The following is a 20,470-nucleotide window of genomic DNA, read 5'->3' as shown; positions in this document are numbered from 1 at the left end:
ACAACACCCAGAATTCCGCAGTGTAACCTCGCGCTTCTGTCTTCCTGTTTGGGTGCCGCAGCTGGAAAAAATGGCAGCTGATACAGGGAGATACAGAAGTGCGGTTAGCAAAAACAAAGACCCTTCTGGTCTTCTCATCTCCGTCATAAGGTTTGTCGCATTTGCATTTGCTTTAAGTACAGTTAACAGCGCTGGCAAGATGTCGGACAGCTCTCGAACTGCGCTCGCATTTGGACTCAGTCGGATTGACAGCTAGCTTTTAAGCTAAGTTAGCTACGTTAGCCACATCCTTCCTGTATTGTTAATTGCGTAAAATAATTTAAAGAACACGTATTTGGTATTTAATTCAGGATATCATATGACGGTTAATGATAACAGCAGTTTTATTTCTTCCTGTAGCAAAAGAATAATGCCAAATTTGACTTAGTCACGGCATGTGCCATTCACAATTTGAAGCTCATTATTTGTTTAATGACACAGTTTTCCAAAAGAATGAGTTATAAATAAAAGACAGCAGTGATTAAAGAACAAAATAACCGGAGGCTATTTTTGCCCGGTGCTCAGTAATATAAAGTTTAAAAAAAAAAAAGTCCAATTGGCCCAACAACCAACCTCAGTGATTTTGGAGATGTCTCTTAGCAACAGTTGCTAGGCGCCATGAAAAGATTAATCAGGTTTTTTCCAACCTGTGTTTGTTTTGTCGCGGCACTGTGACTCATGAAAGGACAGGTGCTCATATATGGACAGGTGCATGAAGAGGCGCTCACTGTAACCACTGCGACTCCTGTCACCAAAGTCTGTGATCCTAACGGTCTTGATAGTTGAAATGAAGTGTCTCCAAGCCTTACTTTCTCTTTTAGAGAGAGGAAAATGCACATGAAGAATAACTTAAAAATGGAGGTAAAGAACATGCGTGGCTCTCTTTCAGTGCTCCAATCGGTTTTCAGTATGTAGTACAAGAAATGGTTTCTGTTGTAGAATGTAAATAACTGCTCTACTGACAGCTACAGCACAACTTATGCTGCTGTTAGATCGATTTTTAACAGTGTGACTCTACCTATTCACGCTGCCTGTAATCTAGGGGTATTTTGGCATTCAAAGTCTTGTACTGTTACTGCCACGGCCATGCTTTACCTCTTCTACCTTATACTGCTGACAAGTGCTTTATGTAAGCCCCCACTTAGCTCAAACTCAGCTTGCAGTTGCTGTTTCCTGAGGGTCTCTGCACTCAACTCTGATGAGATAACACTGATGCCTCATTCAGATTTATGATGTGAACTTAGTTATTAGATTGATTCTTACTTCTCTCCTCCCTCTTCTCCTAATGCAGGACTCTGTCCAGCAGCGATGATGTGCAGGACAGGGAGACAGAGAAGGGTCGTCTGGAAGAGGCCTTTGAGACATGTGACAGGGATTTAGATGAGCTGATCGTTCAGCATTATGCTGAGCTCACCACTGCCATCAGGACCTACCAGAGCATCACAGAGCGCATCACCAGCTCCCGCAACAAGATCAAACAGGTAGAAAACAGAGACGTATTCAAAAATGGACACTGGATGAAATTAACCTCAAGGGCTGTGGAAACAAGAGTTCATGCCGACATTGTTTTTAGATGGATTTCAGAGCAGTTGCTCTAAGATATGTAATGAAAAACAAAGTGGATAAGCTTTTTTCTTTCATTTCCATGTGTCTGTTCATTTATGAAAAGGGTCTCTTATCTGAGTTTTTAGGCTTTTTTGTTCTCCAAGACTGAAAGACTGACTTAATTAACACAAATCCTGTTCACCCAAGAAGAAAACTGCCTACTTAACAATTGTCAGTTGAAGTCCAGAACCCATAACACCCTGGATGTAATTTTCTCAATCACACTTGCTAAAATTAATCAAAATGTTGAGGTCATCCCCTCATGAGCAAACCACCACAGATTTGGCAAAGACATCTTCCCAGTTCCTTCTTACATGTTGAACCTGTCATTTAACCAAAGTGTGCTTACCCACTTCTGACCTTAAATGATGATATAATGAATTTCACTTTTCACCATTCCATAGGGGTTTTTCACAGCAGAAATTTTGACTTTTCATAGTAGGAAAAGCATGGATGTACTAGGAAATGTCTGTAGTGTTCCAGTAAGATGTGACGATGAACCATGAAAAGCAAAACAAAAATAGCAAAAAATTATTGACCTATATTGCTGTTACCCATGTCAGTGGAAACTTGGTGTCTTTGATGAAAGAGAGCCCAAAAAAGAAGAGACAATTCTCAAGCTGTATGCCATATCTGCCATGGATCTTTCCTTACAGTGCTGGATTTCTTTTCACATAATCTCATAGTAAACTGTTAAATTTGTGAGATTAAAGTTCTCAATATTATTAAAAATTCTGCCTGCTTTTAGTAGTCACACTAAAAAAGATTATTCAAAAGGTATTTTAGAACAGCTAAATTATGTTATGTTATAGGGTTTCCCCAAAATCAGTATTTCACGTCAACAGGTAGTGCAGTAACCTATAATCTCTCAATGTTATGACTTGAGCAGTCACTAACTTTTATGATTTCAACTCACTCTGTCCTGCAGGTGAAGGAGAACCTCTTGTCTTGTAAGATGCTTCTTCACTGCAAAAGGGATGAGCTGAGGAAGCTGTGGATAGAAGGCATTGAGCACAAGCACGTCCTCCAGCTGCTGGATGAAATTGAAAGCATCAAGCAGGTGCCTCAGCGGCTGGAGGCCTACATGGCAAGCAAGCACTACCTTCATGCCACAGATATGCTGGTGAGTAGACTGATGGTCAGAGAGGTGGTTGTATAGAAGCATCTTTGTATGTTTCGAGTATGTGTGAGCTGGCAGGCGGGGAGCGAGAAAAAAATAGACTGCATTACTTGTTTATTTGGTCTTCCAAGTATGTTTTGTCCAGTTTGGTTGGATGGTATGGAAGGTAAAGAAAATGAGGAATGGTAAAAGGAACATTTTGTTGTCTGGCTGCTGAAGTTTTGGGAAAACCTCTTGACAGTGTGAATGCATATGAGGCAATGCTGATAGGATGCTTCTAAGACCCATTGTGTGGACAGTACACATATATAAACACCAGTGTTTATGAAGTGTTGCTGCTAAGATTGATTTCCTGGTGGCTCTCATCCTTTTAAAGAATCCTTTTCTAGCCTTGAACAGTCCATTGGGTGCAACTCTTTTACTTCAAGCAGACATCATTTAAGTGCAGTGAGGGCGCTGAAGGTGTGTATGCATGCGTGTACTCTTGTTCTTTTGATGTGTGTTTTGCAGTATGCTTGGCAGGGGAGCTGGAGGATGGCATTGAGGACTAAACGACCAGGCTCTGTGATCTCTCTGTTCCTTTCCTTGCCTTCCCTTTCCTCTCTCTCTTCCTCTGTCACTCCCACACATCTTCCTTCAGACTTTGGTAATAATTAGTTTGCAAGAATGGGGTTATTTGAGGAGGAGGAAAAAAGAGGGATGATGGTGCACCCAGAGGACCATGAAAAATCCTCTTGTGGGGGTGGAAAGAAGTGGGACTTCATTCAACCTGTGCTCAGTCAGTTCAGTGTGTTTTGAAAGGTTGTGAAAAGTTAAGTCAGTTGGACACTTTGCTTCTGTCTTGCAAACTTCAAATACACTTTACTTAATCAGGATGGTGCATTTTTATTGGTATGTAAAAGCAGAGATTAAAGCACATTTTATGTGCCTTTAACTATCAAAATGGTGTTGGATGCATTCATTCTACTTTTTGCCTAGGTGACATATTTATGCAGTTCATGAATAAATAATGTGTGAAAGGTCCACTTTAAATAAACTACACGTATGCCAAAGTAGAGGATGATGGTAGAGATTATAAAATGGCAAAATAATATCCTTGAAATGTATGAATGATTCCACATTTATTTCTAATACTTTTAAGAGATGGGCTGATCCACGTTTTTTCAGTTCTGATACACCACTGCCGATACTGATACAGATTCCGATACAAGAGATCTTTTTACTTTAATATTATTATTGTTGGTATTGTGTTTAAGGTTTCATCATAGGCTAACATAAACCACACAGCATTTCTTAATAGAAGAGCAAAAAATATACACAAATGCATTAAATTCAAATGAATTCCGAAGGAATTTCTTTGTTACACTTCAGGTAGCAGCAACAGTATTTATTCAAATGTAATATTTGAAATGTAAAACTGATTATTAACTTATGATTAACATTAACAACAAGCCTGGCTGCATCATCTAAACAGGTGAAATATTAGCACAATTGCAGCAGCAACAACTGTGTCTGGATGGCAGATTATACCTGGGCTCTAAGTGCTCCAACAGGCGGCGAAAATCCGACATTTTTCCAAGACTAATATTGGTTGGTCATCGAGTATTATGAAGTTGAGCAATTTCCCTGAAATCCCTTCAGCCTTTGGGTTGTCTGCTGGAAGTTTATCGCGTTTCTGGAAAGCATCGGTGAGAGTCTGCTGCCTGGTGTTGTCGTCTTGTCCCTTGGCTAGCATGAACTCCTGGTACTCGCTCACCTGAAACCTCTGCGGGCGCTTGATTAAATTGGATGTCTTTTACGAAGCAACCGTACTTCCGCCCCTCCGCACGCTGGCTTTAAACACACTACAAGTAGCTGTCTCGCCTTTCGTTGTTTCCAGGCTAAAATATCTCCAAACAAACGATATTTCAGTCGAACCAGCAGCTAATGGGAGCAGCCCACTCAGCTACACACTGAAGTTGCCGCGGGTTCATGGTAAGATGCGGAGTGGAGACTGAATCGGTGACGTGTCTCATGCTCATGCTGCGTTATGGTGGGTTCATGGTCCAGCGCAAGGTGCGGACTGGAATCTGGACCGGGAGGTGGATCGGCCCTATCCATCCAATATCCAAATAATCAATGACGTCAATATTGGACCGGGATATAGGATCGGATTGGGCCCATCTCTAAGTAAACCCATCTTGTGAGCTACAATAATAGCAAGCACTGAATTGCAAGTTTTACATGTTTGACACCCAGAGGTCAAACAGCCATCTCAGTGCTGAGGGGATGAGAAACTTTTTGAGAAAACTTCAGTGTATTTTGAACTCAGAAATGATCATTTCACTTAATTTATGTAAGTGTGTATTGATATTTGAAAAAAAATTGCTCAACAGAAACATAAGTTGCAATTGAAACTGGCCAAATGTAATAATATTAACTCTACTGACAGAGAGTTCCACTAGATTTTTGTCAAAAGGTGATCATAAGACAGAATATGAGAATTAAATTTATATAAAGTTACAAAAGACCGCACAGTGATTCCTGAATGTCTTTGCTTATATTTTGTATACTCACAGGACACACTGTGTCTGTTCTGTAACATCATACTGCCTGTGTCACTTCTCAGAGAGTCCCCCATGTGTTTATTCCCATCATGCTGTCACTCATTATGGCACTCATCTGTCAGATTAACGTCTCACAGGCTTTCACTTGGCTTTTTCTTTCTTTTTCTTTTTCTTTTTCCTTTTCTCTCTCTCTCTCTCTCTCTTTCTTTCTTTCTTTCTTTCTTTCTTTCTTTCTCTCTCTCTCTCTTTCTTTCTTTCTTTCTTGCAGTATGTATCTTTCTTATTATTTTTGCCTGGTACTGTAGTGGGAGTAGATTAGCCAGGGATAAACTTCCCAGCCCTGTGTTTATGTGAGGCTTATCTCTAAGGGTTGACAATTAGAATTCAGACTATGCTCTCTGTCTGCTATTGAATGGCAGTCGTAAACCCCATGGGGTTGGTTAAAACAAAACTGGCTTTGGTTTAAGAAAAACTCTCCTCTCCTCTCCTCTCCTGCTCCACTTCTGCTGTCCTCTCCATCTTCTTCCATCACCAAACCCAGGTGCTTCCATATACAGTTGCTATCATCTTCTCTTCTCTTCTCTTCTCTTCTCTTCTCTTCTCTTCTCTTCTCTTCTCTTTTTTCCTCTTTTCTGTCTTTATACTTCTCTCCATTTCTCCCAAAGTAAATTCACTAGAGGCTTCATATCCCTCATTACACTGACAGGCCTGGCCCCCTAATGATGTTAACCAGCCTTCCTCTGTCATCCCAGCCCAATGGTAATGAGATCTCTCCCCACACACAGACACATAAGCGTTAAATGATTTACAGTCATACAATCACACACATATAATCATACACAGGCACATCTGAGAGGTGTGTAGACACACACATACACAGAACATGCAAAGCCTTGCAGGCATGCCGAGTTATTCTATTAAGCCAGAGGGGGCTGATCATGCAGCGCATTAGCTCATCTTGTCACTAATGTGACTCTCATTTGCATCAACACACACTTGACCCATGCCCTGCCCCCCCCCCCCACCTCCCACTGCTACCCATTCCCTTCTGGCCTGCCCTGGCCATGCAAATATTCTTTGCAACGCTACCATCAGGCCATTAGTGCCCTTGAAAAACACACATACTGTACAGACTGGCACATTTTATTTAATGGCCTGACGATTTATTAATTGTAAACATGCCACAACCACTGCTGCTCCTGCAAATACAAACTGAGAAAAGAGGGAGGGAGGGAGGCAGACTGAGTGAATCTGGAAAAATAACAGCATGACTCAGGTGTGCATGATGAGACTTTTGTTTCAGTTTTTGGAGTGAAATGTATTCTTTCATTTACAGTTTATTCAATTGTTTAGAAATGATTGTAATGACTGTCACTCCAGTTGTTAATCTAATTGTAAAGATGGAGTGAAGCTTCAGTATTGCTCACTTTCTTAGAGTTGCTGATAGACATAAAAGGAGCTTCATGTCCAGATGTCATTAAGTGAAGAATCCTGAGGACTGCCTAACCTAGTAAGGGAATGAAGGGATTAAATATTGGTAGGCATTGGTTGATATTTGTGTGAGCCTCTTTGTCTGAATAATGTTTCTTATGGTTGAAGGAAATGTTTTCCATTGGAAGTAGAAGGTGTAATTTAAAATCAAATTATCTTGAGCAGGACTCAGTCATTTTCCAGTTGGTTAGTGTGGGCAGATTCATCACAGAGGAGCACTGGCCACAGCCAAGTGGGATGAGAGATTTAATTTCCTGCTGAAATTCCACTCTCTCTATAGCCCTTATGGAGTTGGGTTTGGGATGACCTTATGGAGGTCAACTACAGTGTTTTTACCTGTACATGACTGGTCTATATGTGCAGTGTGGAATTTTGTAATAGTGTCAAGGAACAGTGAATGTTCCCCTACTATTGTAGTCGGTAGAGCGGCTATTTTTAGTAGAAGCAAATATTGGTTGTATGATTAATGTTTCTATTACTGCTGTGAAGGTTTTATACAGAATGGCCACAAAGTGAGTTACATTTAGATGCCTACCATATAGTGTCCCTGGCTGTCATGTGTTGTCCCTTCTCTGAAGTGTACTTGACATATAGTGTCTCCTTTGTTGTCATGTATATTTTATTCAATCTCTACATTGTAGAAAAAATCATAGCAAAGCAAAACAAAATTTCAGAATGTAGTTAAAATGTTAAGGTTTCTTAGTAGATAGATAGTGGAAACAACAGGTATGCTTGTTGCAAAACTCAAGTCAGACCAGACACTATGAAACATGCAAGCTGAGGATGACCTGTGCTTTGCTGTTATGCTGTCACATGCAGGTGTCAGCTGTGGAGTCCTTGGAAGGCCCATTGCTGCAGGTGGAGGGGCTTGGAGATCTGCGGTTAGAGCTCCACAGCAAGAAGCTCAACATCCACCTCGTACTCATTGATGAGCTGCACAGACACCTCTACATCAAGTCCACAAGTCGTCTGGGACACAAGAACAAGGACAAAAATGCTGCTCGCCTTACAGGGTAAGGGGCAGTTTCTTATATTTCTTGTAATATGTTGTTACCACTTTGGGTACATCCAGATGTCCTCACAAGAATAGAAATGTGAAAATGGTTCCTTCAGTGTCATCAGCGGTAGCGACATCCTTTACTTGATCGTGCATACTTCAAAAAATTTGTGGTTAGTCCTTTATGATTGCTTCTTTATTTGTGCAGGAAATTACAGTATTTGCACAGTAGCATAACTAGTGGTTAAAACTGTCTAACTTTAAGGTACTGTATGGGGTTAGGGATTTTCTTTCATCACATTTAATTTCTTTTCTTTTATAAACATCCATATTAGCTTCAGCAAAGCTGTAGCTGTTCTTTCATGGGTCCACATAGCAAACATAAAATACATTGTATTTCATTTCCTCACAGCCTTATCACAAATATACTATATAAAAACATGGAAGGCTGAGAGAGACAGAGGATGTGAAGTTGAAAAACAGTCATAGCCTGTTACACAAATCCATCTTTTAGTCAGTTTGTTTGGGTCAGAGGTATCAAAAGCTTTTATGGTTTGGCCATTATGTAGTCACAGAAATATAGCCTTCAAAGTGCTTTCTTGTTTGAAAAGTTTAAACTGCATAGATGTGCCTTCATTATAAGTTATTTCCATGCTGGGACAACTAAATGCAACTTGCCAATTATTTACTGTATGGAAACCAAGCCAATTACTGAAAAAAACAATTAGACCTTGTATAACTTGTTGCTCTACTTCTTTATGGTTGTACATTGTTCTCTGTTGCTCCAAAGAAGCAGACAAAAAAATACCCCACATCACTTGCTGTAAAGAGGCAAACAGCACTAATTACTCATAGGGAATAAAGAGGCATCATGATAAGTGCTACAGGAAGAACATCACACAAACCAAAATGCACATGTCATATTTTCATTTGTTTTTTTAGAGAACAAACCATTCTTTAAAGCTATGCGACAATGTCAGCTGCCAATTACGACCATTGAATATATAAAATGATAGAATGCAACATCCATGTTTTCTGTATGACACCAGTGATGCTTCAAATGATCAAGTAGGTTTTGCAGCCACTAGGAGAATAACTTGCTACACTTCCATGACCCTAGGGCCGCTCTTAGTTTCATGAAGCGGCCTTATAACTTGTTGGGGATAATGTGGCACAATGGCTTCAAACACACTGTTGGTGCTGTGTAAGACATTCAGCTAAAGTGTTGTTTGCACTTTTGCACATGTGTGTATGTGTGTCTGTGTGTGGGGTGCAGTAATTATGGTGGCGGTGGGTTGGTGAGGTAGAGTGATTTATTACTGAGGGTCAGCCAGTGACAGGTCCTGGCCTCCCTGTATTGGGTCGCCTCTAACAACAAGCCAGCCTCCATACACCCCACTCACTTAGCAGGCACACTGTGTTTATACCGCCCAACTTAAAGGACCTGGATTGCTTCCACCTCCAGCTTAAGGCTTGATAAATGGCTCATTGGAAAGCAGCACCAATCCTACCCAGAGATGTAAGGCTTTTCGTAATAACAGTAGATTGTTTTTGTTAGGGAAGGGAAGGGTAGTGGGTACATTTCTGTTAGTGCATACTGAACTTTTGTATATGTATAAGAAGCTATCAATAGAATTTTAGAGTTACTTTTCTCTCATGCAATTGCAATATCATGATTGATATCAGACAGAAGGCATGATATGTAATAGGGCTGAATGATATGCAAAAAAATCATTTTGTGATTATTTTAACCGAATTTGCTATTGTGGTAGCAGTTACGATTATAGTGGGAATGGTATTTTTAATTTTACTTTAACCGGAAAATAAAATATAAAAATTTGATCATGTGATTTTTTTTTCTGGGGTCTGTTCCAAACAAGCATGTTCCCTTACATTTAAAGAACATGATTTGTAGGCAGTGGCATCTCTGTCGCACCACAATGCTTCATTTAAGGCATGCTGTGACTTATTTTACTATTATGAAAAACTCTTGCGGTTTGGATATTGTACTTGGCCATATTGTGATTTAGATAATATTTCAATTAATTATTCAGCCCTAATATTTACTAACATGACTTCTCTTCTTTTCTTTTCTTCACAGCTCCACTGCCAAAGACACATCTCCAATGCCTGTGTTGGATGTCAGCAGCCTGTCCACTCCACGCAAGCTTTTGGATTCATCACAGTTCAACACACCTGGATCCAGCAGCAGTACGATCTTTTGATATTATTTTGGATTGGGGTCTAAGAGGCAAAAATGGACAGAAAAATGGGCTTGGTAAAAAGAGGATGATAGTGAAGAAAAGAGAGGCAAAAAGAAATGGGAATTTTAAGAGTGTGTTTCTTGAAAAACAATAGATTATATAGTTTGCTTTCCATTGAAATGACATGCATCAGGAGGACTATAGAGATAAACATATCAACAAAGTAGTGTTGTTGGTCTCTGTGGATAACAAAGCGTGTGGATTTCAGCTGGCAATTTTATTTTCACTGTGCTGATATTCATAGTGATAATGAAGTCATTAGCACCACTCCGGCTTACATCCATTTGCATGTCATTATGGGTGTGTATTCTCTCTCACACACACCCACACACAGTATTAGCAAATACACACAAAAATGGCTGATCCAAACTCTAAAGACTAAACACACCACTGATGCCTCATTACACACACACAACTTTGCACCCAGGCATACACCCACGTCTTCCCTTGCAGTATATGTCATAACATCTTCAACTTTTATCATAGTATACATTTCCATTGCTATAATTATAATCATCTTGTCCCCCCGATCTGTACCATTAGTCACCCAGCGTCTCTGTCATCACAGCAGGGGAACAGCATTCATTACACTCAAACCAGTAACCAACGCTTTTAACAGGGACTGATAATGCAGGCTATAACTGCATTCGGGAATGTATGAATTCTCTCTTGGTTGTAGGGGCGTAGAGTCACCACAGCATTCCTTCCAGGCAGAGCACACAGGAACGCAAACAAGAAGATAATGAAAAAAGTTAATCCTGCAATAACTTGGTGTTCCCTTGGTGATTCTAGTTTTTATATTAAGGCTGGCACTTTTTTCACCACCCACTCGTGGCATTCTAAATTAGTGACTCACCAAGTTGTTTTTAGCTCTTCAAAAACCAGGCAATCATAGACCATACTGTACATACTACTCAGCATCCGCAGACATACTAGCTTATTGCTACTGCAGCCGTACTAGTGTGGCAGTGACACATTAACAGCATAAGCATGTGATTGGCTCCTGACAAGCAAGGTTTACCTGAAAGGTATGAAGTGGCCATCATTTCTTTGCCATCCATTGGTTGTTTGAGTAAACTGTTGTGGCTCTGTTCTTCTCCATGTCCGTCTCCTTTCTCTTTGTTTTACAGCTGTCATTTCACTTATGTGTCTTTTACACCACCTCTTTTTATTTACTTGGCTCAGCACATCATTGTCTATGTGTGTGCCATGACCTTAAACACACACACACAAATGTACGAATTACCACTAATACATACTAAATATTCATTCAGTTCACCCACCCTGTAGGTCTAAAAGTAAAAGCCAAATCTCACTTTTCCCCGCATGATGCAAAAAAAAAAACAAAAAACACTCACAATTAGCTGCCACCAGGTGGTAAGTGCCTATACACCGTCATGCTAACAACTGTGGTCACGACACAGCAGCCAGCTTCCATCAGTGGCCTAGCTTGCCATTTTGTCTAATAGCATTAGAGTACCTCATTTGTAGCTAGTAATTGTCATAATTATTACACAAACTACAGTTGGAATGGGAAAAAGAGGAAATACACCCAAAGTCCATTAACTTGCCATAAACATTAACTCTCTTAACGCGCTTTGATGGGGAATTGGGAGGCCCCATCTAATGGAAATTAGAGCATCACTCTATGCTGCCACTCTCAATTTAGCTGCTAATATGGCTAAGTCATATGGTGAGAGCATGAGGGGGGAGGATAATAGGATAGGTGCAGGTGTGTGCGTTTAAAGTAGAATGATGTAGTATATTAATTTAATAAATATCATTTTATTAGTTTTAGTGTGTCATATTATCAAAAAGCTGATAAGGTTTGTATAATGTATATGTATGTGTTATGTTTGGTTGAATGTTTGTGTTAAATAGATAACTGTCTACAGTTTATCAAAGAAAGCACGGTGGTCATTTTATATATACTATATAATTGGGGCCATAATAAGATACAATAGATTTCAAATGTTTGTTTGACAAGGTCACATGACATGTTTCAAAGACCTTTGCTTTTGTGGTGTTTAAGAGCAAATTAGCTCAAAACACCATAACATAAACAAACATTTGTTTTAGAAACGTGCAAAACAGTGTGGAGACTCTTTATCATTGTCCTTTTAACATTTGTCCAGGACTGAAATAATTGTAATTGTGTGTTTGTAAATATTTTATAATCACTTACAGTATGTGCTCACCTATGTGTATGTATATACCGTCTTTAGTGCGTGAGCTGCAGCAGGATGTGCGGGAGCTGAACCAAGCTGACCTCCCTGAAGTGGATCCAGAGGAGAACAGTGCTGAGTTTATGGGCATCCTCATCAAGGTACATACTGTACATGAACAGCACTGAATATTACACACTGTTAATTGTGAATTTGAGCACCTCAGTGATGTTATAGCCACTTCTGGGAGCTGTGCTTGTTTTTTCAGTGTCTCTGTGTTGTTAATGCTTGAAGTAAAATGTTTGTACTGTCCTTTTTCTCCAGGCTCTGGCCAAGTTGAAGAAAATCCCAGAGACAATTAAAGCCATAATGGAGCGGCTGGAACCTGAGCTGAAACAGATCGTTAAGAGGTCCACCACTCAGATAGCAGACCATGCTTACCAGAGAGGAGAAAACTTGGCCCAAGAGAGCCAGCCAAGGTAAAGTATGGAGATAGGGAGGGTGAAGAAGGCACTATGTTAAAATATCATGGTTTCCTGAGAGTAGAGAACAATCTCAGTGAGTTGCTAAAGATCAGTAAAATAAATGGCAAAAACTGGAGATTGATAATAAATAGTAAATGAGGAGGGAAATAAAGCAAATATATAGCCATGAGGAGGAAACCATAATCAGTTTTGTGGAAAGATGAAAGCCATATTTTTGAAATGATCATATTTGCCTGACAGAAGATAATAAGTAGTACTAGCATTGTTTCCAAAAATGATCAGTGTAAACAGCAGCATGCAACTACTGCTGTTACCACTGATAAAAGACCTTAATAAAGCTGTCATTTATAATCCTGGCAGTATTATATCTATGCAAAAGACTTTTACTAAAGAAGCCTGCTTGATTATTCTTCTGTAGTATTGTGTGTATAGTGTCGTATTCCCATTAGAATCAACTCCCCAAAGTCATTATATAAAAGGTGGCTTCTCACTCCAGTAGCTGGTGAAGTTCTGTCCATTAACTTAACATTTTCTGATAAGGATTCATCAGTCTTCCCTGTAGCTTCTTACTTATACTTGACAGCTGTTTATAAGTACTAATATGGATTGGATTAGTCACCAGTCATTTTTGGTGTAACATGCAGTGGGTCTTTTAGCTATATTAAGAGTTGACAGTGAAGGCAGTAGAGAGCATGTTTTGAATGCATTCCCTGGGTGTTCATAGTCAGACAGTCAACCAGGTATGAAACACAGTCAAGGCCAGGACTGGAGATGCACCTGCCTCAGACCATGAAAACAGATACTCTGCTGCTTTAAACCTAGACAAGTCATGGTTAAACACACCCATACACACACAAACAATTTCACACCTGCCATAGAGAGCTGCTACATTTCCAAAGCAGTCACGTCAGTGCCTGCAGACATACACATACAGTGAGTAGACTTGGGAAGCACAGGTCTCAGTCCACTGATCCTGAACCATTTAAGAGGAACGTCTTGTTTTCTGTCAGGGATGTTCTCTCTGGCCTCGTCTGCCTTCCTTCTCCTGTTGCCTGCTGAATCTCATCTGACCTCAATGTAATAGGCCACCGTGTAGCACATTCCCAGTTCTACTCCTCACAGATTGTTTTAAGTTTGCCTGCGCGCACGTATATATGTGAGCGCTTAACACAGTATTTGTCTCAGAGCGTGCTGAATTGCATTTGGACGAACACTTTGGTTTGTTTGTGTGTGTGTTTGTGTGTGTGTGTGTTTGAGTTCAGATGCGTACACACCTAGTTCCGCCTATACTCACTACAACTTAAAGTCATTGTTTGTTGCTATGGAAACTCCAACCAATGTACCACTTGTAGGGAGCAATGGTCTTGTATTATTGCACACTATATTTTATAGCACTGCAGACTAGCAAGCAACACTTAAGCACTTTACAGCATATACAGTGGTCTGTGGCTTGCTCTAGGAGGTTTATGTTCTCATTCACGTCCTCTGTGATCAGCCACATTGAAAGTGCATTTTCATTCCCAGCTACTTTCACTGGATCTTACTTTCATAAAGATACTCCACACAGGTTCCCACTCCACGCACCAAAGTTATTAGCACGCACCACTGATCTGTAAGTGGTTCAGTTTAATTTACATCAAATCAGACTTCTTCAACTCATATTCCTTTTTCATCTTGCATTACGAAAACAGAGCCGTACTTTTCTTTCTTTGTTGTTGGTATAGAGGCGATTCTGAATCTAATCTGAATCCCTCAGAAAGAGAGCTGATTTAAAGTAAAGAAATGCTTGAATGCCCCAAGAACATTAAAATGAAAAGCTAAGTATTTTAAATCCAATTTAAAAACAAGAAAAACTCATTGATCATAAGACTGATTGCTTGTCTCTTATGTGCTGTTTTTTTCTGCCTGTTCAGTAGAATGGTCACTGGAAAAGTTGTCTCTACTCCATGTCCATTAATGTATGACAGCAGGATGACCTGGCACATTTCATACTTCAATACGCTTCTTTAAATACTCTGTAGACCCCGATTTATGGTAATTTAATTATCTGTGACTGACAACCAACCTAATGATAATCAAATGTGGGCTATATCATGGTCCTCCCAAAACAAAACACACACACACACACAGAGATGTACTGTCACTCCATTATTCAGGGACTGTACATCCACGTGTGGGCTCCCTGCTGTTTCTCCTGGCTGTTCATCAGCAGTGTGTGCATCAGCTTCGATCCTGAGGGGAAATGAGAAGTAAGGTCTCAAGGAACAGACGATATGGATTAGGATGGCCTCCACTGAGAGATAATGAGAAGGACTGGGCTGTCTACTCTCTGCATGTGTGTGTCTGTCTATGGGGGTGTGTGTGAGGGGTGAGGTGGGGGATGTTGTTGCAGTGCACTTCTTGAGCAAAAGGAGAGGTGACAAGGTCAGAGCTGTAAATTTAGCATGTCCATCTCTGTGCAGGTGTGCATGATCATATATTGTTTGTCCGTCTCTGAAGGCTGATGTTCACTATGCATCCCTCCTCTTGTCAGTCCTTCGTGCTTATACATGAGAGAGGGGGAGAGAGAGAGATTCCCTCGCTTGTTGGCATTTCACAGCTCCTCTCTCCGTCTCAGGAACATCTTCCATTCACTGAGTTATAGCTCATAGTGATTTGTGTCTGCTTTCCTCTCCATTAATAACATTTACTTGCTGCTACTGCCAGTGTAGTGACAGACAGCCAACCAAAATGCCCCCTAGTGAAACATCCATCTTGCCTCTATGTTATCCTTATACCTTCTCAGGAAACCTTGGCTGCTTCCCGAAACTTTTAGCATGCTTTCTTTTCTTGCAGCATTTAAATTGGTGGTAATTTGTATTTGTTTGGCATTATTGAGGCATGGGCTCAGGTGCTTTTGAGTATACATAATAGAAGATTGTTTAGAGCAGTACCTTTTCTGCTTTGGAGCCTAAATTTTCTGGCATTTAAATTTATATGAGATGTATAATATATTCAAGATTTGCAGAGCTTGTGTATTTATAAATTCACACGAAGGTTCATTTGCCCAAAAAGGAAGGACTTTCATAAATCTAGGTCCATTAGGGACTTAAAATTACCAATATTTTTTAACTTTTAAGCTGTAGTTGTCTGTAAAATAAGCAATGGTTTGACTTACTGCCAATTAAATAAAACCTCAATGAAATGACAGAGGAAGGTACTAAAAGACCAGTGTTAGACAAACAGTGTGACTATTTATATTAACTGTAGCATCTCCACTAAAATAAAGTGGGCACTCACTGGCTTGGGTGCACCGGGTGCTCATCCAGACTCAACTAATGTAACCTGTGTTCCCTCTTCACTTGGAAAGCTTTGTCCTTGTACAGAAAGCAGCTATCGTGAAGTCTGTATGAAAGCATTAGTGTAGATGAGGCAACTGTGAGTTTTCAATCCACAGTGTAGTACTCAGATCAAGTGGAAGGTCAGTTTGGTTTTGGCTGTGCTCTCTTCTTCAGACAGAGCCATTTACAACTAATGAGAGTAGCTCCTTGTTTTAGTCCAGGGTGGGCACCTCACTACTTTTACAATAGCCAGCCCAGGTTTTGGGTTGTTACTTCAGGTAACATATTTCTGAGTATCTGCTGGTCTGTGAATGAAGACAAAGAACTGCAATATTTAATTCGATCATCTGTTGCTTTGGACAGCCTTAGTTTTACCTTTATTCTACTTTACGTCAAGTCATAGGTTGGAGTTAATGCATAGTAGTTTTACTTTTTAATTACACATTGTTTACCTTGATTATGTAGGTAAATACATTTTATTAGGGAGCATATCATCATTTGAAAGGCTGTATCTGTGCACATATACATTTCTCTGGTAGCAGTGAGGAGGTAATGGGAAATTTAAGGCCAAGCAGAAGCTGAGATACACAGTAATCTCTCCACATAGAGAGCACAGTGCACTGTACTTTTGATTCAACTTGCTTTGTGTTGTTTGGATACATTAGATTATCAAAGGCATCAGTATTTCTCAGCTGTTTTAATGGATACCATGAATTTGGAGGTAAGGCAAACCCGAAGGAGCACAGAAATTAGTTGTAAACTGTTGCAATATTCTGGGTTGTGTCGACTTTGTAACTAGTGTGCTGGCTGGCACCAGAATTATCATCACACGCTAGGACTTATTTTCCCTTCTGTCTAATTTTCAAACAGAAGCTGATTTCCTAGGTGGCTCAAGGCCAGTTGATTTCCTTGATTAATAAAGTATTGAATGAATGTTGTGTTGTGTGTCTGAAAAAAATGTACCCAATTTTTGTTTTATTTCTGTGAAATATTTCCTTGACTCATTTCTCATAACTTGTCTTGATCTCCCTCCTTTTCCCTCCCCTCTCCACATCCTTACTATCCGCTCCCCTGCTCTCTGTCCCTCATGTTCCTCCTTTTCTCCCTCCCTTTCTGCTCCCTCTGGCTCCCTCTGCAGGCTGCTACTGGAGCTGCTGGAGCTTTTGTTTGACAAATTCAAGGCAGTGGCTCAGGCTCACAGTGTGGTGCTGGCCCACCTGCAGCAGATTGCGGTGCAGTGCCCGGGCGGGGCCCACGAAGAGGGCATCAAGCTCTACGAGCAGGCGGATGTCTCTGCCAAAATCCAGACGGTGCTGCAGGTCAGTTTTCAACAGCAATGATGGATAAAATGTCTCCAGACCATTGATATACTGTCTTTGCTCAGTATAGCTTGAAGATGTAAGAAGTTTGTGGCAAATGACTGACAGTCACCTGTACGCACGTTCCATTATTCCATGTCTTTCAGTCCTGTATATTATAGTTAATTTATCCCTACCTACTCTGATGTGTGGTATTATTGTCCCCCCCCCAATATGTTTACCATTTCTACTTATTGTATAGGGCCATACTGTAGCACAGCACCTGGTGACAAAGCTGTTTTCATGGTGAACCCAGGGTTGTTTGTTTTGTCTTCCCTCGCAGGCATACCCCCAGGCTTTGATTTTTCATTCGCTGCCATTGAGATTTGTTCCTCCCTGATTTATCTTCCACCCTTTTCTTAAAACACTGATTTAATTCACCTTCTCTTACAGTAAACTAATCAGTAGAGAAACTGGCAGTGTTGTGATGGATGGCAGTCAATCTGTCGAAGCAAGAAGTAGCAAGGGAAAAAGACAGGGGATGCTTGATTGCTTGGATTAATTTTAGGTTCTTTAATTGGCATGTATTTATGCTGGGTTCTTGCTCCCTGCTCCTGTTTGATTGGCGGAGGGGATGAGCAGCTGTTGAGCTGACCTATGGTGAATCTCAGAGGGAAATCTGTGGCAGTCGTTGCTCTCAAAGCAATCGGTGTGTGTGTGTGTGTTTGCGTGTGTGTGTCTGTGTCTGTGTGTGTTCATACCCAAGAAAACAAGTATTCTCCCTGATGCTCCTTCACTGGGAGTAGTGTAATTTAAATTTATGTCATTTTTCATAAGCATGCCTGATGTGAATAACTGCACTTTGACTTGTTAAAGAGCCTGATTTTGTTTCAGAGGCTGATGGTGTTCTTCCTTAATTTTAGGCTTTTCTCATGCATATCCAGTTTATAAAAATACAAGATGCATAAGTACTGCAGGAAACAAAATTTATCAGAGGACAAACCTGATTGTCGCCATGGTAACCAATAGCAAGATCAGTAATTAATGTATTATTTGTTGTTATGTTTTGTTCAGCACACACCAGTGTTTTTACAAATCGTAAACGTGTAAAAATAAATAAAATGACAGAATGCTGTTGCCCAGTTAAATTGAAAGCCTGCCTATTTCTAGCTCAGGCACTACGGCGCGTCCTCTCCTTCAGTCACTTCAGTTTTTTTTTTCAGCTGGCATGCTTGAATGTGTAAATATGGGAGTGTTTAGGTGTATGTGTGTGTGTTTCTGAGGGTGTGAATGTGCATAGGCATGTACTGTAATAGCTCTGCTGTACCAGTGGCATTAAGCCATTCCCCAGCATGTGACCACTGCCAACACCCAGTTGCCAGGGACTCCACTCTCCCTCGTCTCTGCGATGTGAGATAATGTAATCTCTTGATTAGAATACTCATTACGTGAAATGAGGTTTTCTTATTCGCTCACTCGTGTTATTATTTTCTGACCGATTGTATCAATATGAAGGCCCCTCGTCCATCCCTCCCTCCCCTCTGCCATTTCTCTCACATCTTGCTTGTTGTGTTTTCGTTGTTCTCTCCCTCTTTCCATTTCCATTTCCCTTGCTCCTTCCTTCGTTCTTCAGCATCATTCCTGCTGCCTCTGTATTACAGTCTCTCAGTGTCCCAATACCTTGTGCATACCCCTCTTACTCCTTGTAATTTCCTTCTTAATCTTATTATCTTGCTTTCTTTTTCTCTCTCAACTCCCACACTTCCTTTCACCCCCTTCGTTTAGCCCTCTCTGTCTTAGAGAGTCACATATCAGCAATGAGAGAAATTAAATTCCTACTGCTCCCACAGTGGCTCCGTTGAATATTATTGGATGCTGAGCCAGGTCTTATCTCACGTCTTAACACCCACAAAGGGGCAGGAACCTACTCAGCGTTGGTCAGAATTTGGTTATGATCTTTGTTAGTCACGTATCTTGTTTCTCTCTTGAGTTAATTTACCATTGTCACTTTTTTTTAAATTTTCAAAACAATAGCTCAGTATTGCCTGAAAAATATACAATTTAAAAGTGACACTTCTAAAGAGCTTAGATAGAATAATTACCTACAACAACATTAGGCTAACTTGGGCATGGCTGATTCAGTTTGGACAGAGGCAAGTAGATTTTTTGTAGCAACTGCAATGCATCCAGGTAAGAAGTCATTTAATTCTCTTTGAGACTTGCTGTAACTTGTTAAAATGTCTCTCTACCTTTGGCCAATTACTAAGAAGGCTGCCTTTTAGTATCTTTTCCCTCCTTTACAGTTAAATCATTTGAATCCCTGCCTGTCTTACTTATTGCACTTCACATTTTTGACATGTACTGAAACCTCTTGGTAGGTGTTATTTTTTTTTCCTCGTCTTTGAGAGGTGGAGAAACCAGGTTGACCTTTCCACATGACATACCAGCAGACAGATGCAAGAGTCGACAGAAACTCGCGGTGCACCCAGTTACAAGGCCTCGGTTGAGAAACGCCGTTCATCAATGTGTGACTGTGTGAATGGGAGTAGGTAAACAAGCTTTTAAAAGTCAGGATTCGTGTATTGGTTCTAATCCCTGCTCTGAAATGCTGGAGATGCTCCTGCTTGTTGTTTATTTCATTGCAGAAGTATTGATTCAAGGCATAAAAGACTGAATGGTAATCAGTGGTATTGATGCTGGAAGGAGGTGTTTTAATGCCACTTCACAATTTTTCCAGTGGCCTTTTGTAGAATGTGCATGGACATATCTATTGATTATTCAGACCATTATTGAATTTACATTTCTAAGTGCGCACCATCACATTCCTTCACTACTCTCTATCCATGACTGCCTTTCTTCCCTTTTCCATCAGAAACTATCTTCTTCTTCAAAGCAATCTGTTTTCCTTGGAAATCCGAGTGACTGGAATTTGTGTGTGTCCATAAATGTTTAATGCACCTCTCTTTCCTCTTCAGAAAATACAGTATAGCACCATCACACAATTAAGACAGCCTGTCAGCCTGGCAAGTTTAATGTGATGTTCTCTGAGTTAAAATGTTAGTCTAAACAACATTAGGTGCCAAGCAAGAAAATCCACAAGTTTCCTTTGAATCATTAATAAGATAGAAGTCACAATACTT

The 20,470-nt window shown here is 40.3% G+C and overlaps 1 protein-coding gene across 6 annotated transcripts in view; it reads left to right on the top strand.

The window, feature by feature from the left end:
- exoc4 (exocyst complex component 4) overlaps positions 1 to 20,470 on the top strand; it is a 107,980-nt gene continuing 87,510 nt past the window's right edge. For 5 of the 6 annotated variants that reach the window (XR_011694110.1, XR_011694111.1, XM_071501843.1 and 2 more), the window contains exons 1-8: positions 1 to 150; positions 1,331 to 1,520; positions 2,573 to 2,767; positions 7,621 to 7,814; positions 9,900 to 10,009; positions 12,288 to 12,388; positions 12,552 to 12,706; positions 17,171 to 17,351. Coding sequence is in view for 4 of the 6 variants with exons in the window: in XM_071501843.1 (XP_071357944.1) it covers positions 71 to 150; positions 1,331 to 1,520; positions 2,573 to 2,767; positions 7,621 to 7,814; positions 9,900 to 10,009; positions 12,288 to 12,388; positions 12,552 to 12,706; positions 17,171 to 17,351 (1,206 nt within the window). In the remaining 2 variants the exon portion in view is untranslated. Of the gene's footprint in view, positions 151 to 691; positions 821 to 864; positions 901 to 1,330; positions 1,521 to 2,572; positions 2,768 to 7,620; positions 7,815 to 9,899; positions 10,010 to 12,287; positions 12,389 to 12,551; positions 12,707 to 17,170; positions 17,352 to 20,470 lie in introns of those variants that run through there. The other variant, XM_071501844.1, reaches the window with a different exon arrangement.

The sequence above is a fragment of the Trachinotus anak genome, unplaced genomic scaffold (assembly GCF_046630095.1).
Source record: "Trachinotus anak isolate AG129_WGS33_773 ecotype Australia unplaced genomic scaffold, CSIRO_AGI_Tana_v1 ptg000018l, whole genome shotgun sequence".
Classification (NCBI taxonomy): Eukaryota; Metazoa; Chordata; class Actinopteri; order Carangiformes; family Carangidae; genus Trachinotus; species Trachinotus anak.
The sequence above is the reverse complement of the archived record's forward strand: the minus strand, read 5'-3'. Positions and strand labels throughout refer to the sequence as shown.